This window comes from Indicator indicator, chromosome 3 (genome assembly GCF_027791375.1).
Source record: "Indicator indicator isolate 239-I01 chromosome 3, UM_Iind_1.1, whole genome shotgun sequence".
Lineage (NCBI taxonomy): Eukaryota > Metazoa > Chordata > Aves > Piciformes > Indicatoridae > Indicator > Indicator indicator.
This window is the reverse complement of record NC_072012.1, coordinates 31284313-31305462: the sequence shown is the minus strand read 5'-3', so window position 1 is coordinate 31305462 and position 21150 is coordinate 31284313. Positions and strand designations below refer to the sequence as shown.

The following is a 21150-nucleotide window of genomic DNA, read 5'->3' as shown; positions in this document are numbered from 1 at the left end:
GTTCTGTAGGAGTTCAGCTTTTGAGAGGTTTTCTGCTTTATATGCCTAAGACAAGAGAAATAAATTTAATATAGTGTTTATAGTATTATGTTTCTAACAAAGAATTAGTTGCATTCTCCCCACAGGAATATTACACTACATATAGAATGTTCCAAGCAACACAGGCATAGATAGAATGTTCCAAGCAACACAGGCATAGACAGAATGACAGTCATTGCTCTAAAGTTAGAATTTACAACACTCATCACAACAACATTTTACTTTTTAAATAATGAGGCTATAAAACAAATTATTTTATCCTTAGAAGTTTATTGATTAAAAAGTACATTTCTTCAAAACCAAGGACATTGTATTAATCAATAATTCAGTTAACTTCTTTAACTTCAGTTAACTTCTTTAACTTCAGTTAACTTTGCCTAAGATTTATGGTTTTATAACAGGAGGAATGGGTGTAGCTATTAAAAATCCATTTGCATTAGCCTGATTGTCACTTCTTTGCAAAAACAATGCCATCGCTGGAAACTGAGCAAAGTAGGTTTTTGCCTGGATATGCTTATCTTTTATTCCATCAATAAATGTTGCTTCATAAGCCTGAAAGGGGGGAAAAAAACCCAAATCTCATTAAATACCTTTAAAATGTCTAGCAATCTACATGTTGTTTCATATTTTAAACAGTATAAATAGTGATCCTTTAATAAACTAAGCCAGATAATTTTTTCCTATATGATACATAATGAAATATTTTGTAGTTGTATACTGCTATCTTATGGCCCAATAGTGAAAAGTACTAACCTTTCCTTGTGAAGTAGCAGTCGCCTTTTAAAAAAAGAAAAAATCTGGCATTTTTTCATCCATTCAAGATAAAACTTTTTTTTTCCATGTAAGAACATTTTTACTTACCTTTGAAAATGAATAAAGACAATGCTTAAATGTCAAGATTTGCAAGGTCATGACTATAGGAAATTTCCTTGATAACAATAATAGTGATTATTTACAAATAATCATAGCTGCAACCATTTTGCAGCATTTAAGTCAGCCTTCAAGTTCAGTGGTGACATTTCCTAAATTTCTACTGATGAGTTCAGATGATGTAATAAAAAACCAGAATATTTAGCTGAAAAAACTCTCTACTACTGCTATGAATAACTGCTATTAAAGAAAGTGCTTAAGAGGCTTTTTTTTTCCAGTGCATAAGAAACAATGACTCAACTTAATACATTCTAACTTTGCATAATATTCCTTATTTCACTTTTTTTTTTTCCCCCCCCAATCAAAGCTTTGACAGTTACTAGCAAAGACAGGTGACTTCTCTCTGGTCCATCTCTATTTTTGCAGTGAGAGCTAAGTGAAAATACCTTACAATTTACAGGCAAGCTTACATACCTTACCTTGTTGGTCTTCTGGCCTAACTCCCCTCTCCACTAGAGCTCTGGACCCAATCATCCCTTTGACTCTCACATTCAGGCTTATTAAGTCAAACCAGGTAAGTGCATAATCAGAATCTCGGCCTGCCATAATGCTAATAACATAAATATATGGACACAGGGAAGCATGGCAGTTCTTGACTGCCTGCACAGCCTCATTGACTGAAAATGAAGAGAGTCATCAATAAGGGAATTTCCAGCTTGAAACTGATTTTAGCTTTTAAAGCTGACACTCACACACACACGTGTCACCTTGAAGACATACGCTGGCACACACACAAAAAGTATTGTGGATGGCCAAATTCTCCTTACCCTTAGAATTCCCCAACTGGTATATTTTGTCCCCAAAGCAAACATTTAAGACAGCAACTAATTTGCTCTGTCAGTTTAGTTACTACATACCCTTAACAGTTCCAAAAAGTAGGGCAATGAGTAAATGCTGAAGTTGCAGTTGTGAGGCACCCATATTGTGTTGGAAATTGAATTAAAAACACCCTGAACAAGACACTACACAACAATGACCTCGGATCACTACCCTTATAGATCAATAACCTAGAGGTGAAAGGCTTAATAATCTATTACTAATTGCAGCTCATGGGATTCTAAGGCTCCTGTGCATTAGCAAACTAAAATAATATAATACCCAGCACAGTGAGATATTTACCAGACTGCCATGTTGAACTATGGAATTTGGGGGCAGTGCTATAAAAATACATAGTTTCAAGGACAATTTTAACAAATTCCTGATTTTTTTTTTCACTTAGAATAACTATTATATTGCTATTGTTTAATTGCAAACTATAATTATAGATTGTCAGGAATACTTACATCACACATATGTAAGAAAATAAATTGAGATGTTTTATTAAGACAAATCACTGAGTTCTAGACAGTGTCATTCTGTTATTTGATGACAAATTTGTAAGGCCAGAAACTAATGAGGCCTGAGCATGTGCACAAGCACACAATTTTCATAATAACTATGGTTAGTCTTCAGTATATTTTTCATCCAGACAAGCTCTTGTCTGATCTCAGCTGAGGGAGAAGCACAGGCACAGCACTTTTCTCAGTAGGCAGCATGGATGAGGCCCCTTAGCTTCTTGCATTTTGGGAGGAAGAATCAAGGCAAGACAGAGTTCAGCTACACAGATGTAATATGTACATGCCAGCTGCCCTCTGGGCAGTTTCATTTACATAGTACAGATGCAATCATTTAAATACTCAGAACAGGACAGTTTAAACATGGATTAATATAAATCTGGCTGAACAGCATTAGTCACAAAATGCTATTATAATATATAGCATAAATATTGTGAAAAATAAACTCAGGACATCTTACCTTCTCAAGGTTACACAGCTTAAGATGTACATCTGCCTCATCTTCCGTGAGGAGAATAGTGTTCCATGGAGACCACTCATGCTGCTTATCCCATCTGACCATAACCAAATCATAGAGGTCACTGCAGGCACTGAGAGCTGACTGACAACCCCATATGGTCTCAACCATGTACTGCAGATCTTGATGCTGAAATGGAAAATATGGTTAAGAAGGAAGAAGCATGCTTCATTCTACAATAAAAGCATTGTAACCATGTCAGAATCCAAATAAAGCTTTCAGTAAAAAACCTTTCTATACATATGTCATATAATCCCTTGATTAAAGAATGGCTAGATATACACATCTTCCTCCAGCATGTTAATAACTGAATTTTTTGATATCATCTCTAAAATATTAGATTCTTACTTTGATTGTCTCTGTCAATGCCAGGTCACATCGTGATTGCTTAACTGCACTTATAAAGCTTAAGCCTGTTCAGACATTTTTAGTTTATAACAAGAATCCACCTCTATCATTACTGAGATGATTTCCTCATTTCATTCTTGGATTCAGAATTAAAGTTATTCAATAAATGAGTTATTACACTACTAAATTACTTAAAGTTTACACATCATTAGAATAATCTGGCCAGGAAAATGTGGGAAATTAGGACAAGAAAAACTTCCACCTGTCACAGACCCCAAATCACTGCCTGCTTTGCTTTGTTCCCCTCACTCATAAACTCACATACAGAGAGTTTATTATGCTTATGACACTGCTGCTCATTTTACCAAATAGCATTATAAGATCAGGTAACTATGCTACAATATTAGGAAAAAATAATAGAAGATCTGTTTGTAAAGGTTCTCTAGTACAGAAAGGCCTTTACATGTACTTCCAACCTATGTATAAGGTCAATCTAAGTAATTATTAATTTGTTTATTTTATTACTAGGCATCTGAAATCACTTGATAAATCTTGATAAAGACAGCCTCTTGAATGAAAGAAAAAATAAAAGTGGGACAGCAGTTACCACTGAACTTTGGCAAGTTTTCTGCCACTCCCTATTAATTCTTCTCTGTATTAGTCATGGAAAATTATTAGATTTTTATCTACAGGAGTCTGTAAACAACAGACTTTCTGGTTTTCCTCCAAGCTAGCCTCTTGAAGAAGACTTGTTCCTCTTAAAATAAATTTTTACTTAATTAATTAAATAATGGTGTTTATATATTACTGATTAATTTCTTGACAAAGGATGAAGAAAACTATACCAACACAGTACTTTAGTGAAAAGTAGCCTTATGGATTTTCATCCATCTTGCTCTCAAAACCCATGAGTTTATGCAAGTGAAAATGTAAGTTTATGCCAGTGAAAATGTAAGATAAAAGACAGACTTATAACTTCCACTAGTAATAAATTCATGTCTACTAATTCCAAGCACATAAATCTGGTCTTTACACCTGGTCTAAAATTTTATCTCAGATTTTTATCTCAGATGGCCTTCTTTACCACATTTCACTAATTGGCTTTTATATATATATATATATATTTCCTCCTTTTTCACAAAGTTTCAATTAACTTCTGTATCTTCTTCTCAGAAGCCAGAAATTTGCAATCAGACATATTAGCAAGTACTATTTCTTGCTAAACTACACATCTCAAAAGTTATCAGAACTTGCAAAAATGTATACTGAAGCATATAAAGGTCTGTGTAAAACAGATTTATCTTTTGGCTCTTCCTTTTTCCTGGATTATAATTTTTTAAATCTTTTTTTCCCTGAAAAACAGGAAAAAGCTTGTTCTACCTTAAAGCTTCTCAGGAAAAGTTTAATTTAAAAGACTTCGCCACTTTCTAAAGCTAGGTGTGCATTCTGCTGTGAAATTTCACAGTTAATTAATTTTAGTTTGTTCTGTGCTGACAAGAAATGGAAACAGCCTTCAAGTACTGTCATCTGACACGTTGGGAGCTCAGTAGATGAGTCTGGGAAACAAGGGTAGGCAGCGAACCAGTAAAGGGGTTAAGTGTATTTGTAACTTCAAATGAACACAACATTGCCATTAGGATGTTGCTTATCAAGAAAAATCAAAGCCATATTACACACCATTGATTCTAAGAAGCATGCCACAGTTAAGCCTTCTGAAAGGTTTAACTTTCAGCAGCCTCAGGACGTATTTGCTAGGCTAGCTCATTTTGATACAAAATAGCTGCAGTTAACAGAACCTACTGGAGCTACTGTAACACTCACCAACAGCTTTTTGCCTTTTAAACCTAAGCAGAATTCATATAGGTCAACCCAAATACTGAATCATTGTGCAAGAGATCTGAAGAAAAACCTTCTAGCACAAAAGTCTTGCACCTATCTACAGACAATACAATCAGAGCCAGTAATGGTATTGAGCTGGGCAATGAACAAAGCTGTTGCAGCTGCTGCAAAAGACTCTTAGTTGTGCCCAAGCCATTTCTAGATCCCCCAGAGCTGTTTTCTGAATCTAAGTGCAGAAGGGGACAGATGATTGTTGGAAGAGGAAGGGCGGGGGGGAGGGGGAAATGGCAAGTAGTTCAGAAAAATATTAATAACTTAAGGAAATGTTAGGAAAAATCCCAAGGAAATTGGTGATATAAGGTACAAACCACTGTTGTTTAGGTATTTACAACTCCCAACAAAAGAAGTTAATGTGTATGTAAATGACACAGTATCTACAGATATTGCAGTGCTACAAACAGAACTGCAAGTGAAGGCTTTCAGCACCAGCAGTTAAGAAAGTCACGTTTCAGTGCATCAACATCCACCAGCTACCACCAGGAATGTGATGAGAGGTCCAAAACATTTTGAAGAATGCTTACATATAGAGATAAACAAAGTTAGACACAGACAAACAACTTTTCATCTTATACACCTACACAATCTAGTTATTTGATAATATTTCAGGGTTCTGCACCTGGACTCGAACAATCCTCACTATCAATACGGACTAGGGAATGAAGTGATAGAAAGCACCCTTTGGAAAAGGACTCGGAGATGCTGATGGACAAGAAGCTGGACATGAGCCGACAGTGTGTGCTTGCAGCCCAGAAGGCCAATCAAATGCTGAGCTGTATCAAAAGATGTGTTGCCAGCAGATCCAAAGAGGTGATTCTGCCACTTTGCTCTCATAAGACATCACCTGGAGTACTGCATCCAGGTCTGCAGCCCTCAGTACAGGAAGGACATGGACCTGATGGAGAAGGTCCAGAGGAGGGCCATGAAAATATTCAAGAGGTTGGAACACATCTGCCACAAAGACAGGCTGAGGGAGCTGGGGTTGTTCAGCCTGGAAAAGAGGAGGCTCCAGGGAGACCTAATAACAGCCTTCCAGTACCCAAAGGGGGCCTACAAGAAGGATGGAGAGAGATTGTTTATAAAGGCCTGCAGTGATAGGAAGAGGGGCAGTGGCTTCAAACTAGAGAAGAGTAGATTTAGATTGGATGTTAGGAACTGGTTCTTTACTATGAAGGTGTTGGAACACTGGAACAGATTGCCCAGGGAGGCGGTTGAGGCCCCGTTCCTGGAGATATTCAAAGTGAGGCTCGACAGGACTCTGGGCAGCCTGATCTAGTTGAGGATGCCCCTACTTACTGCAGAGGAGGTTGGACTAGATGACCTTCCAACCCTTCCAAGCCAGACCATTCTATGATTCTTGACACAGGCATTATAATTAAAGAATCTCAAACTTCCTTTTGACAGCTGGCATTGGCTAAACCATAGCATGGCTTGTTTTGGTAACAGTGGGATATTGATGATTGGTTTTTGTTTGCTTGCTTGTTGTTTCAGATGTACCAAAAATACATTCAAGAACTATTGCAAGAATGTTGATGCTGTAGAGATTTTGATTGCTAAATTTCAGAAAGTTCAACTAAATCTCAGCTGATTCATATTTTCAATAAATAACACTCTGAAATTACCTCAGATTTAAAACTTTCCCAATGAATACTGGAATTCTTTTGTTGACAAAATAAGTAGTCACAACTAAAAGAATTTGCTGAAGACAGAGGCAAAAATTCTGTGAAGTGAGTTGCTCCAGTAATGATTACTAAGAAACATTAGCTACTTCGTAATATTGCAGAAAATTACAGATTATGAAATTTTAAAGACTAAACTATTTAATGAATTCCTCTTCTAATAAATGCAAACCAGCAATACTTCCAACTATATAGATAATCTACTGACACGGTATAGAAATGTAAAATCATCAGCTCTTTTGTCTTTTTTTTCCTTCCAAGAAAATAAAATAATTTTGTTGTACTACTGAAACAGTCCAAATAATAGGGCTCAAAATGTTTTACTAGTGTGGTCTGGATAATCAGGTAGTGTGGTGGATTGTTAACTGGTTGAAGGAAAGAAGTCAGAGTTTTGGTCAATGGGACGGAGTCTAACTGGAGGCCTGTATCTAATGGAGTCCCTCAGAGGTCAGTACTGGGACCAGTGCTATTCAATATATTCACTGATGAGCTGGATGAGGGGACAGAGAGCACTGTCAGCAAGTTTACTGATGATACAAAGCTGGGCAGAGTGACTGACACAGGAAGGTTGTGCTGCCATTCAGCAAAGACTTAGACAGGCTGGAGAGTTGGGCAGCGAGAAATTGAATGAAACTCAGCAAGGGCAAGTGTAGAGTCTTGCACCATGTACCACTATAGGTTGGGGACTGACCTGCTGGAGAGCAGTGAAAGGGAAAAGGACTAAGGGGTCCTAGTAGATGGGAGGCTGACCATGAGCCAGCAATGTGCTCTTGTGGCCAAGAAAGCCAAGGCCATTCTGGGGTGTACTGGCAGGGTGTGGTTGGTAGGTCAAGAGACGTTCTCCTTCCCCTATTCTCAGCCCTGGTGAGGCTGCATCTGGAGTATTGTGTCCAGTTCTGGGCCACTTAGTTCAGGAAGGACAGGGAACTACTTGAAAGAGTCCAGCGCAGAGCCACAAAAATAATAGGGGAGTGGAACATCTTCCTTACGAGGAGAGACTGAGGGAGCTGGGGCTCTTCACCTTGGACAAGAGGCGACTAAGGGGTGACCTCATTAATTTTTATAAGTATGTAAAGGGTGAGTGCCAAGAGGATGGAGTCAGGCTTTTCTCAGTGATGCCCAATGATAGGACAAGGGGCAATGGGTGGAAGTTGAGGCATAGCAAGTTCTGTGGAAATATGACGAAAACATTTTTCACTGTGAGGGTGATGGAACACTGGAAGAAGCTGCCCAAGGGGGTTGTGGTGTCTCCCTCTCAAGATATTCATGACCTGCCTGGACGCGTTCCTGTGTGACCTAGTATAGGTGATCCTGCTCTGGCAGGGGAGGCTGGACTAGATGATCTTTCAAGGTCCCTTCCAGCCCCTAACATTCTGTGATTCTGTGACTATGTCTTGAAAAATATTAGTCACAAATCCACTACTGATGCTGTACAGAGGATGCTAGTACCTTTAAGCCACAGGACAGTCATAGAAGACTTTGATTTGTCAACTAGACTTCTACCTTTTTTTAATGCATAGTTTGTAAACACCTTTGAAAGTACAGCTATACTTCAAGAATTTCAGTGCTTCTTCTTCATGATATGGAATATCCCATACCACAGGAAGAAATTTTGGTAGCTTTTAGCTTATTTTTCAACCTGTCAACAACATACACAAAGTAATGCTAAAATTCTAGTTAAACCCATTGGTTTCTATTATTAGCAATGCTCTTTCAGAATGTACCTGAATTGAGAAAACAATTTTAGCATCATCTTGGTAATCAGCTTCAGACTTTCTGAGATTTTCTAGAATAAGCTTGTACTTCAAAAATGTTTCTCGCTGCCGAGCCTCATTGTCAAGCTTGTAACACAAACGACATCTGCCAATGGTGCGGGAATTAGCAGGAACTGGAAACTCAGTAGACATTAAGTGGTTTTTGCAACTCTGACAGAAATGAACAGTTTTATAGAGCTTTAGGGGATCTGGTGGAACCTAAAAAGAAATTAAAAAAACCCAAATTAATTTACTACAAAGTACCTTTGTATTACTTGTGTGTCACTAACTCTGTTGGAATATATTTTACATATATTTATGCAAGTATTCTAATATGCAAAAGCTAGTAATATTTATTTTAAAATAACCAATAGGGTGGTTGGTTTTTTAAACAAAAGACCAAACCTGTTGTGTTTTCTTACTGGACTTGTTAAAATAAGTTATATAAAGCAGTTAATAAATCAAGCCACATGAAGACTGTAGACATTATGGTCCAGTGCTCTTCCTGGTGCTTTTACATATGCAATTTGTCACACATTCTGAAAAGATGATAACAAATATACAAAAAAATAACTCTTTTGCATTTTATTTTTCATATAGAATCTACACTTTATGTCAAAGATGAAATGCTGAGATCATGGGCATATTAATATTTCAAGCAAATAAATATAAAATCAGAGCCACATGTCAAAAAATAATATAGGGGAAGATAATAAATTAAACTTCCTAATTACCTCCTCATCCTCATATTGCTTCACGGGTTTTGGAAAGACTATAATGTAGTCTGTGCAGAAGGCCTATATTTGCAATTGGGTAGTTTGAGAAGTCTGATAATTGAGCTATGTACTGTGGTCACTTGCCTTTATCTTTTTTGAAAGTACACCAAGGATTTAATCACTTTGACTGACTGTTGATGAATTCCCATCTTTTTTTACGGTCTACAGAAGGTTACAAGATTCAAACAAAAATATAGGGGCAATTTAGCCTTCAACTCAAGGTACTGTTAACCAAAAGCTGTGGAGGACAAAGATGTCCCATCTCCAGTCTCTGTTACATTACAACTAGATAACCCTGTTCATCAACCTAGTGTAAAATAACTGTTGGTTGGTTCTAAATCTGACTAACACTTCCTGACAGATTCTTTACTCCTGAGATACCACCAACCACTGTATGAAGAATCCTGTTCTGACAGATGCAGAATACATGCTGCTACCTAAAGCAGCAACAAATGATAGTGAATTTTATTTTTAATTGCAATCTGTGGTCAGAAAATAAAAACAATCAACTTCAGAAGTGCCTAGCACTTTTTACACTTCCTAGCTATTTCTTTTTTTTGACAAAGTAGCAACTGGTTGTATAACATAAGGTTGTAATAGCTCTTGCTTAGGTGCAAGCTCATTAGACATCATCTTGACAAAGGCAGTGTTCCTCCTTGCTGGATGCATGGGATGCTGCCCCTTGTCCAGTGGAAAAAAGATAATTGTTCTCTCTGTTCTTCCCCATTTGCCGTTATTTTACTCTTACTATCCCATAAGATCCATGATTTCTAAGTCTCAGGGTCTTAATTTCACAGTTAGAGTTCCTGGGTTCTCACAAATGCTACCAGTCACTTGTCAGGTTCTTATACACAACCATGCCCTATGCTTCCTAAATGACTATGTAAGATTATTGGTGTGAAGTCTGCGTACTTGCTAGATTTTACTTCTTAAGGAACTCCCACAGCAGTTCTACAGCAAAATGTAAAATAAAAAATCTTTCATTGTTTTCCATTCCCCTTCTCCACCATCCTTATTTCAATGGCCCCTATGTCAGACTGCAAAACAGGAATAATACCTTAAGTATCCTAGCAACTTCAGGGTTAAACTTTGGATTTTTAGTATATTGAAGAAATAATGTACGGATTCTTTTTCTCAGACCTTCTAGGTTGCATTCTTTCACCTCTCTTGACATAAGATCAACTTCCCTGTCAATTAATTCCACTATTTCTTGTGTTAGTTTACATTCATGTTCCTGAAAGAAAGTACAAATAAGAAGGAAAACAAATTCCACAACAACAAGGAAGCAAACAGAAATGAAAGCAAACTATGGATTCTATGTACATCATTATTCATATCATAGAAGAACCTTTTAGTGTCTTAGGAACAGCCTCAAAGAAAATTAATGGAAAGAATTACAAATTTGAGAATGCTTAGATTACTTTTTAAGTGGCCTGTGGGTATACACTAAAGCTGAAACTGGAAAATTGGAGGCATTAAAAAAATGCTAAGCAGAGGCACACAATGCAGGCAAAATCTTCAGTTGCCATAAGCCCCAAGAAACACCTCCCTAAGAGGCTTCCTTGGGATATGTGATAGGAGGTGCAATGTATATACACAGCAGATGGTTAAAAAATCCCCACACTGCCAAAAAACCCACCACCACCACCAAGAAAACCAGCCAAGAACAACAACAACAAAAGCCCCAAACCCCACCACACAAAAGGCATGGAGGACTTTATATGTTTGGAAATTAGTTATTTCAGTTATTCTACTTTGTAGAAGATTCTCCAGAGAGATAAACAGGGAAGAAGTGCAATGTTTTGCAGATTGCTAATTTACAGAAGTTCTGGAATTTGTTCACTGCAGCAATATTAACTTCTATTAAGATGGGCAAGAGTTCATAGGCCGGGAGTGCTCCCAATGCTGGTACCCAAATTCTGGTACTACTGAAGCAAAGACCAAGGTTTTTTGACAAGACCAGAATGAAGCATTCTCTTCCAGCTGGATATCCGTCAGTATCACCCTGGAAGTACTTTGAAACTTCTATTATTCTTTTTCTACACGAATAAATAAAACAAATATGAAAGACTAAAAGAAATGCAAACAGCAAACTACCACATATTCACTGGGAGCACTGGCAGCAGCAGTGGGGATAGGAAGCAAGAGGTAAACAAAAAGAAAAAAAATCAGTATTTGATACCCATAAAAATGGTAACCTAAATCAACAGACTGATAAGGTTCTACAGAGATACTTCAATGAACTGAGAAAAATACAGCAATAGCCACTTATATCTCTGCCAAGTATAGTACATCCAGTGCAAGTTTTTATCAATATTAAGCAAAACTTTGTACTAATATTGTATTATGTATTGATATACAAAAAAGTCTAAAACCATGCAATTAAAATTTTAACACAACTTGAAGAAAAATGTGTACATCACAAAGTGAGTATGAATTTAGAGTGTATCTTTAATGTAAATTACACTCTTATGTGAGGTGGTACACTAGGCTTTTTCTTGCTGCCAGCTGATCATCCTGGCACCTGTCTGTCATAAGAAGCATTGCTCGTGTGCCAACATAATTAACTGACTGTATCTTTGTGAAGTACAGCTTCAAGCTAAACATAAATACAAAACCAAAACATACCTTCACTGTATGTCTGAGCGTTAACAGCACATCTATTCTCTCATCTTTTGGGATGCCTTTCATGCTAATGCTGAAGTAGATTTCAAACAGCTCTCTGGCACGGAGTGTGTACTGCGTATCCATTTCAGTGATTTTTCCATCATATGCTTCCCATCTCTTAGGCTGTGCACACTTCAGAAAAAAATTGTATAACTCTGAGCTATTGGAATCTGATTATCAGCTGAAAAAGTGCATTATATGACACCAAGTTTCACCAGAGCAAATAGGAACTTAACATTAGCACGACTAATAAAAAGGGCTAATTCTACTGTCGATACTTATACAGTACCTGTTCCACCACAGCAAGCATTCAATTGCACACTTTGTTTAAAGTTACAGGTCATTAAAATTTTGTCTTACAGTATTTTAAAAGTAAATAGTATCTCCCACAGGGATAAGCTCTACGTCTTTAAAGTGAATTTACCAACAGTGGTGTTAGAATACATTTGTTCTGTATTTCATCTTGCAGTCATAAACGCCTTTAAACTATCAGTAAAAGAATCAGTGGGCCTGTTAATTGTGTAAAGATAGCAAAGTTAAAACTTTGTAGTCTAATGCAGTACAAAATATCTCTGGGGAAGTGTCCTATTTATGCTAGCCATACAGATGGGTAGAGGGCAGACTGTCGAAGCTGACTAAGGCAAAGTATGAGTTTACAGCTTATCGAATTCTTCACTAGCTTCTTGTTTGATAACCTAACTACATATGATGTGAGTACTTCAGTTGTTACTTTGCACATAGCAACTCCTACAAACAGCGAGAAGTTACATGGTGTCAGTTGTCCCACTTGGTTTGAAATGTCCAACTACTCTCCTCTTTGAACAGGACTGGTTCTGACTGCAAACCACACTGCTACATGTGGAGGTAGGTATCCAAAACTCTCTCCTTATCATTACCTAACTCCACTCCCTTTCCTTAATTGGAACAGCTATTTGGAACCTCATTCTGTGTATCAATTACTCTCTTTCACTATGTTTGGAACTTGAGTGTTCGCAAACATTTATGAACTTCACTTTGCAATCTCAGTATGAGATAACCACAGCAACACTTCATGCATCATCTACATGTCTAGTAGTTTTCTGGGTATGATCCAGCATTGACCTGATCATTATTTTGACTGAATATATAGGCTTGCTATGAGCATCAGTTATAAAAATACCAAGAATATTAGGTAGAACCAATATGATTAGCCCTCACCACAATCAAACCAAAGTTTTCCCTATTTTTAAATAAACAAATAAAATAAGGTAAACAAAACAAAATAATTGAAAAAAAGAACTGACATTGAATAACTGGCATTTAATCACATTATCGGTGGGGTGAAATTCTCGTTAGAAGTATTGCTAATCAAAGTTCACAAATCAGAGCCAAAATTCATTAAGAAATGCAATATCAAACACAGACATTAGTAAAAAAAATAAAATTCTTAATTCCTTAGTGAAATTGTTGAACTTCCACAAAACCTAAAGAGACAATTTTCTCTCTGACATAAAATGAGAGCATTCTATTCTTGTGCAGCAACAGAAATTAAAAAACAACAACAAAACCAAGATGCCAAACCAAAAACCCCAAGGAAACAACAAAAAACACCCACCAGCTTAGAAGCTGTATCATGCTGTAACTCTTTTGTATAGTAGACTGTCAAAATCACTGGTTTTTCACAGAGTAGTTAATTGTTAATTCAGTAGCTATATTTGATCCTCTTCAATTTAAGTCACTTATTACAACCCAGAAATGTCAATTGCTTATGCTAAGGAGAGTCAATGGGCATAGCTTAGTCTAGAAATAGTTACAACCAGATTCTTCTGATAAATTTGCAACAACCCATACATGAGCTAGTCTTGGTATTCCACTCTGCAAAAGGCCCTTAACACAAACCAACTATATTATGATAACATCTAAATTATTCAAAGCAAAATATGCTACCTGTAATTTCTGTAATTTTTTCTTACTACCTCATAATAACTGGGGATTATATAAAATAAGATTATTTAAAAAAAGCAGCTTTTTACTGAAAAATAAAATCAAATACAGAGGCCTCATCAATAGGAAGGTTTCTAGTATTTCAGCTCCCTGATTTCAGACCTATTTTGATGTATTTGAGATTGGTGAAAGAAAATAAAAACTTCAGAGATTTTTTTGCCAGCCTTCTCTTGCCTTGCAGTCTGCTGGCAGTGCTGTGGAATTTACAATAATCCTGGTATCTGTATAACCTTAGAGAGAGCAAGACTCCTATAACTGCACTCTGGTACCAATGCATGAAAGCAGAAAAAAATGACTGCATATTATATATATACACACCTGAGATTTACCATAGACACAGGCAGTTAACAGTCTTAATGATGCACTTCTAGTTCTTCGGTCAGCCACAGATGTAAGAAATTGTTGGCTTCAAAAAAGAAATTTACTAAATTGTATCGACATGAACAACTAGATAATATGGATGCTTACTATCGTTCACACAATTAACTGTACAAAAGTTACTTTTTGGCAGGCAGTTTGCAAATTCCTCCTCTGTTCCTGTAATTTGGTATTCTTTATGCTCAGGCTAAAATTATAATACTGACCTTATCCAGAAAGTGCAGTATTGCTTTCTGTTGATTCTCCTCATCTGCATTTAGTTTGTGTCTTCCAATGGAAGCAATCAGCTGTGCCTCTTGTTCCAGAAGTCCACAAAGTGCAGCCTTTCTTTCAGCTCCAGTAAGACTTCTGTTAATCTTCTCAGTCTCCTCCCGCCTCCATACTACAGATAAAAATAATTTGGGTATTTTTTACAGTATGTTTTTCAGTGAAACTTTTACTTTCATAATTAAGAAATAATTATTTTTCAATATTCATCAAAAGCCAGTTTCAAGCCCATAAATGAATGTAAATTATACAGATGTTCTGTGAGGGTATGTTTGTGTACATCAATTCTAAATTGCCCATTCACACTCTAAACTCAAAGATGGATGTGAGAAAGAGAACTTAGCTCCTTTGGAAACACATGATGAAATTCTTTTTTATGATTTTGCACCTGAATTAACTGTTTAAGATTCAAACAGCTCCAGAAGGTATAAGCAATAGGAACTTTTAAATCAATTTCTCATCAAAGTCTCAAGAAAAGATATCTTCTCAAATGATTACAGACAGCACCTTACTGTAGTGCCATTAGTACTCAGTGCTGAGAATGTAGTGCTTCTTACTGAATAAAAAAGTAAAACCTAAAGAAGATGTCCTCCAAAACTGAGATAAAATTTGAGTGAGAGTCAGGTTTAGCACTCCAGGTCTTACACTGAATATTTGAGTAGTATCATCTTTTGCCATCTAAGGCAGATAAAAGTGCATTGGTAATTAGACAGTCATTGCTTTACTTTCCCTTTCCTCTTCTACAACTGAACTTCAAATGGAAGTGATATATAAACCACAAGATAGCAATAACAAAAGTATGTGAATCAGTACATGCTGTAGAAGAATGTGGCCTTAGCATCAAATGACCAAACACAGATACTTGCTGCACTTTTAAGTTAGACTAATTAATGATGGAAACATATAGATGTGCCATATGTACTGATTGTGGTTTATTTTGGAGTACCTATTTTTTTTACTGTAAGTGCTGATACATAATCATATGTCCTTTACAGAAATTGGTTACTAAAATCAAATTGTGCTTTCCTTTGCATATATTGTAATAATTCTTGGCTTTTCCAATGAGTCTGTTGCATTTCAAATGCATCTAGAGTTTTGTAGGGATTTTATAAAACGCAACAATTCAATAATCTTGAGTAATATATCAAATCATTGTTGTTGTTCTAAAATATTTATGAAAAACCAAAACCCAACATAAAAAAAAACAATCCAATAAGTGAGGTACACTTACTGAAAAAAACATAACATCCTGTGTCAGGTATGATTAGAGGCAAGAGGAGGGACAGGAGGAAGGTTTATTTTCTGCCTATGGCTCCCTTATCTACTTTACCTTATGCTCTCCATTTTTGAAGATTTCAATACATTTCCTTAAGGTTCTCCAGCTGTTTGAAAAGTTCTGAGTGCCCAAAGACATGTTTTTAAATAAACACTTTTCAGCAAACAAAAGCACCGCATAGAATTAATTTACATGAAGAATTATAATCCTGAAGGGGGCAGCAACTTCAAAGTTAGATCTAATAAGCATAGGAAGCAATTTTGTACTTAAAGAAATGAAGCAGCAGCCAGTTATTGTCAGTACCTCCTGATTCACCATATATATGCAATTGAGTTCAAAACATTCCTCATAAATGTGTTCTATGGACAGCACTTCTTCTCAGTATAATTTTTATTCCAGTTCTAATGAAAAGAAGTAGTTCATGCTTTTCAAATAAATAATCAATGTCTCTATATGCAAATGCACTGAATATACTAATACATATTTGCACCATACAGTCAACAGGCAAGTTTTTGTAACAACAGGAATTGCCTGTACTGGCTGACCCAGACATAGTAGCCTCCTGTTGCGATCAGCAGCAATAACCTTCACAGATCTCTAGAGGACAATAGTCTCATTCTATTACTGTCACAATGATTTAGCTTGCGTAGACTGCTGCCAATGTAAGAATGTAAAAGTAGTTTCAGATGCAGGTAGAAAAAAATCCACTTCCTGGAAGCACTAAGCTCTATTAAAATAAAGAGCATGACTGCAAGTCTCCATCTGGAGAAGCAACCAGTCAACACTGGTAAACAAAATCAGACAGTTGAAAGTCATAATGCAAGCATTGTGCTTAAGAAGGAGACATTTTAAAAATGAACTCTTGCAGTTTCATTATATGCTGGTACAAGTTCTCTTCTTCCTATTGTTTTTGTTTTTCCAAAGAAACATAATACAAGGCATTTTGTTACATATGCAATTATGTTACATACATTCTCCTGTAACCTATGTCAATTATCTGCAATATTCACTTCATTTTTCCAGGAAAATTTAGAAATGCTTGCAAATATTAGACACCATCCACTCCAACCGTAAAAGTAAACTTTTCGGGATGCTCTGTAGGACTCCTGACAGACTTTTTAAATTTTGACACAGTTTTGTGAAACATGGAATAAAACAGAAAGAAGAAAAAGCAGGAGAAGATATTTAGGACAAAAGGAATAATCTCTGTCATATATTGTAAAATCTGGGAAAAATATTGAATTGATTATTAAAAATGTCTATATTATGGTATTATCTTCAGCATCCTAAATACAGAGTAACAAGATTAAAATAATTCTGCTATAAAAATCCATTGGCTCTTCCTCTAGCTGACCTTAACATTAGAGATGAATGAGAAAAAAAAGGTAAAAAATTTTCAAATAGCTTTATTCAACAAGCTGGTTGTTTCATAATAAGGTGGACTAGCTCTTGGCTGGGATAAAGTTAATTTTCTTCATAATAGTTTGTATAGTGCTATGTGCTATATTTGTAATGAAAAAAAGAGTTGATAACATAGAAATGTTATTGCTAAACAGTGCTTATACAGAATAAAGGCCTTTTCTTCTTCAAGAAATATATTACAGTCAAATAATTATTTAAAAATAGAAGAAATTCCACTGCACATCAAAAAACCAAGGTATTATCTATTGAAACATGTCAAAATCAGAAGAGTTTTCTTAAACAAACTGTACTCTTCTATTGATTTAAGAGCATAGCTTTACAAAAGAAAAAAGACAACTTACATACTTACATTCTACAGCATGGTACAGTAGTTCAAAATCTTCTTTTGTTTTAGGGTTCAGTCTTCGTTCATACTCCCTTCTCAGTTTATCTTCTTTTGCTTTTTTTCTCTGTAACTCTTCTTGTGCTTCCCATGCCAACCTTAGCCTTTTTAATTCCCTCAGATTTTGCACTACATTTATAGCATGCCAACGACGGAAATATGTCTGTAATACTATTACCTACATATGAGACAATAATAAAGAATCACAAATTTAAAACAACACATTTTTTTTCTTCACTGTCTACCTTTTCTAAGATTTGGCCTGTACGCAAACTGAAGTCTAAACACTAGCATACTTAGTTATTTAGGTAATTAGTTTAATCAATGGAGAAACTAGGTTCAAATAATCAAGTATCAAGAGGTTCCACTTCTACAAGACACTTATTGCTGTCACCCGATGCTGACCAGATAAAAAGTTCTCATTGAAAACTTCTATCCAGAAGTTTTCAAAGCATCTGCCAACCATATCAATACAATTTCCTACTTGAATACATGCAGAATGAGCTGTTTCTCTATTTAGATTCAGAATGTCTATTTTTAAGAAATCAAATTTGTAACTAGACTGTTTCCAAGTCAGTAGTCCATCTAATATGATGTTGGGTGCACAGCAGTTAGATGTGCAGTCACTGAATACATGATTTTCTAAAAGCAATTTGGAATGCCTAAATGGCATCTTCTGCACAACCACTATACATAACCTCTCATCAGAATCACCTGTATGATGCAACTCAGTATACCAAAAACCTCCACAGGACAACTGCGTGTGTTTGAACAGCCAGTTTCTAGTTTAATGCCAAAGCAGGAGTTTCAAGACAATCCAGAACAGAACAGTATGCCATAACCCACATGTTGAATGCAGGTCTGCTGAAGCCTATCCCAATACTTTATTTGAGGCCATACATTAAACATCTAGAATCATTGAATGTTTTGGATTGGAAGGGACCTTTTTTAAGGCCATCAAGTCCAATCTCCCTGCATTGAACAGAAACATCTTTAACTAGATCAGCTTGCTCAGAGCCCTGTCCGACTCTGACCTTGAATGTGTCCAATGATGGGACACCTACCACCTCTCTGGGCAATATGTGCCAGAGTTTCACCACCTTCATTTTAAAGAGTATCTTTCTTACATCTAGGCTATAGTTTAGATCATGACATAGAGAAAAGTCTAGTTTAATTCCTAATAGAAACATAAGCATCACTGAAAGGCAGAAACCAGTAAAATCACAATTCTTAATATTTAAGAAACCACATGGTCTGCTACATCATTAAAAACATTAATATTGTAAATGAGCAGACACATGCTTCCCCCATATCTGAAAGATTAAAAAAATCTGAAGATTCAGGTTTAAGATTTTGCAGCTCACTGTTAACTTCACTCTTTGAACATTCTGAACATTCATTTAAAATTCAGATAACCTTTATAATAATTTGCTTTAGAGATGCATTTCAAACAGATGAGAACTTACTGCTTCAAGTCTACGTTTATGGTATTCTTCTGCTGTAAAATACTTTCCAGGGCTTATTAGTTTGTCAGTCGTATTTGACACATACAGGCCAATTTTAGTCATCTGTGTTGATGTTGTGTTTTTTGTTTGTTGTGGCTTATTTTTCTCAAAAACCGTCTGGGGAAAAAAAATGCATGTCAGATCCTCATTACAGCTATTTATATCAAAAATCACAAGATACTCATCGACTAAATACTTTTAACTGCACACTTATTTCTGACGTACTTCCTCATTGCTATCAGAAATAACTGTGCCAAATTCTATCCTGTTTGGCAAAAAGATTCTAAAAAGACACTACAAAGCTATAATTACCTGTGTTTCCCTACAAAATACTTTAATTCCTTTGTCAGGTCGAGGTTTGGGTATTGTTTGTGATCCTGCATTATGAAATTCCACTCCTGTTATCCTGTTCTTAAATCCACCCAGAAATGGTTTATGATAGGTAGGTCTTTCAATTTTTACAACTACATCTTGGAATGAATCAGAATCTGTTAAAATGGAAGTTCCAAGACAGAAAAGATGTTTCTCTTAGTAACATATTACGATTAGAGCACAATTATACTTACTGATACACGCTTTAAAACAGCATTTACCTCTTTGTACCCTAACAGTTATGACATCAGGCATGTGGTAGTCCTGTTGAACTGCTTTGCCAGGCAAACCATCCTGATCAAGACGTAACTTCTCAGACTGGATAGTTTCATCACAGTTAGCCCTAGCCCTCCTAAGAGCTTCATCATCCTCGATCATGCTCCCTGAAAACAAACAAAAAATTAATTCCTAATACATTTCTAAAAAAACCCCAGATAAATAAAACAACTCAAGTTTATCCTGAGATGATTTTATTGAAACATTGCAACACAGAATAATCATAGATTTTTGAGCTGGAAAGACATTCTACTTGAAAGAATATTATCATATACTTTTAAAAGAAATACCAAACTAATACTGTCACCACAAAAAAAAAGTCATTATTACTACAGTTAAATAATAATTAAAAAAAACTTACAGTAAGTAAATGTTTTATTTGCAAATGCATAATTTTAAATAAAAGCTACCCATTGATACAAGGAACTTTTACTGAAAAATCTTACCCAAACCTGCTCCAGTTTTGATGACTGAAGAAAAAAGGCATGGATAACAGAAGGGTGGCAGGTAAATTACAGTGGAATCTGAAATATCTCCTATTAAGGTGATCAATACAGTCTAGTTTAAACAGAAGCCCACGCATGCATGTGAATCATGCACTGCTGTTTTTCAAATGTGAGTACGAAATACATATACATACATCTGTTTCTGGAAATGAAGATTACTATAAAGTGCCGTCTTATTTTATAAGCTGATACTATAAAAAACGCATTACTTGTCTTTTCAAGCATGTTTTATATATGATTTTTAAAAGTTATTGCAACACCAACATCCAGTGAACATGAACAGAATGAGGGTGAGGGGTGTGCAAGAAGCCACAGTCAAGTTGCAGGGGAAAAAAATCTTTTTAAAGCTTTAATGTCCAACTCCTTAGTAACTTCTTTACCTGTTACTGTCCCAGTTGCCATATCCTCTGACAGTACCAAGTTTTGAGATGTTTGTTCCTCTCTTCCTGAATCTCTTATTTCAAGTAAAGTACGATCATTCTCATTGGTGACAAGAGACATGCTCTCAGATGATGCACTGAATGGGGCATTTGGCTCAAGTCCATCCTCCCCATCATTTCTGGTCACTTCATTGCCTAGTCCTTCGCAAAGTGATTCCCACTGTGCTAAACTCGGCAGCTTCTGTCCCTTCCTTGACTGCTCCAGAGAGGACTGTTCCTTCCAGTCCTCCTCTGCACACCCTGTGTACTGCGCAGTACCTGTAGCTTCTGAAAGCAGAGGTTTCTCTGCTGGGTCCCTGTTCTTGGCCTCTCTAACTAGTCTTTCTGAAGATGCTGATGGCTGCTCTGCACCTGACTTTTCTGCTCTAGCAACTTCAAGACAACTATTTGATGTATCATCCAT

General features: G+C 36.2%; 1 protein-coding gene across 1 annotated transcript; it reads right to left on the bottom strand.

Moving 5' to 3' along the window:
• Window positions 1-423: 423 nt before the first annotated feature.
• Window positions 424-21150, bottom strand: IQUB (IQ motif and ubiquitin domain containing). The gene is made up of 11 exons (XM_054399977.1): window positions 20688-21150; window positions 19747-19908; window positions 19466-19641; window positions 19115-19270; window positions 17616-17826; window positions 14508-14683; window positions 11902-12072; window positions 10331-10507; window positions 8468-8716; window positions 2764-2949; window positions 424-591 (listed from the first exon to the last, which is right to left on the bottom strand). The coding sequence occupies exons 1-11, from the start codon at window positions 21148-21150 to the stop codon at window positions 424-426; spliced, it is 2295 nt and encodes a 764-aa protein (XP_054255952.1).

Bases quoted from the DNA above. Each gene is read 5' to 3' on its own strand.
- IQUB (XM_054399977.1), bottom strand. From the start codon at position 21,150: ATGGATGATACATCAAATAGTTGTCTTGAAGTTGCTAGAGCAGAAAAG. The intron at 19,909-20,687 runs GTAAAGAAGTTA...GTTTGTTTTCAG, and splicing joins GGCAACTGGGACAGTAACAG to GGAGCATGATCGAGGATGAT. The intron at 17,827-19,114 runs GTAAGTTCTCAT...TCTCATATGTAG, and splicing joins ATAAACGTAGACTTGAAGCA to GTAATAGTATTACAGACATA.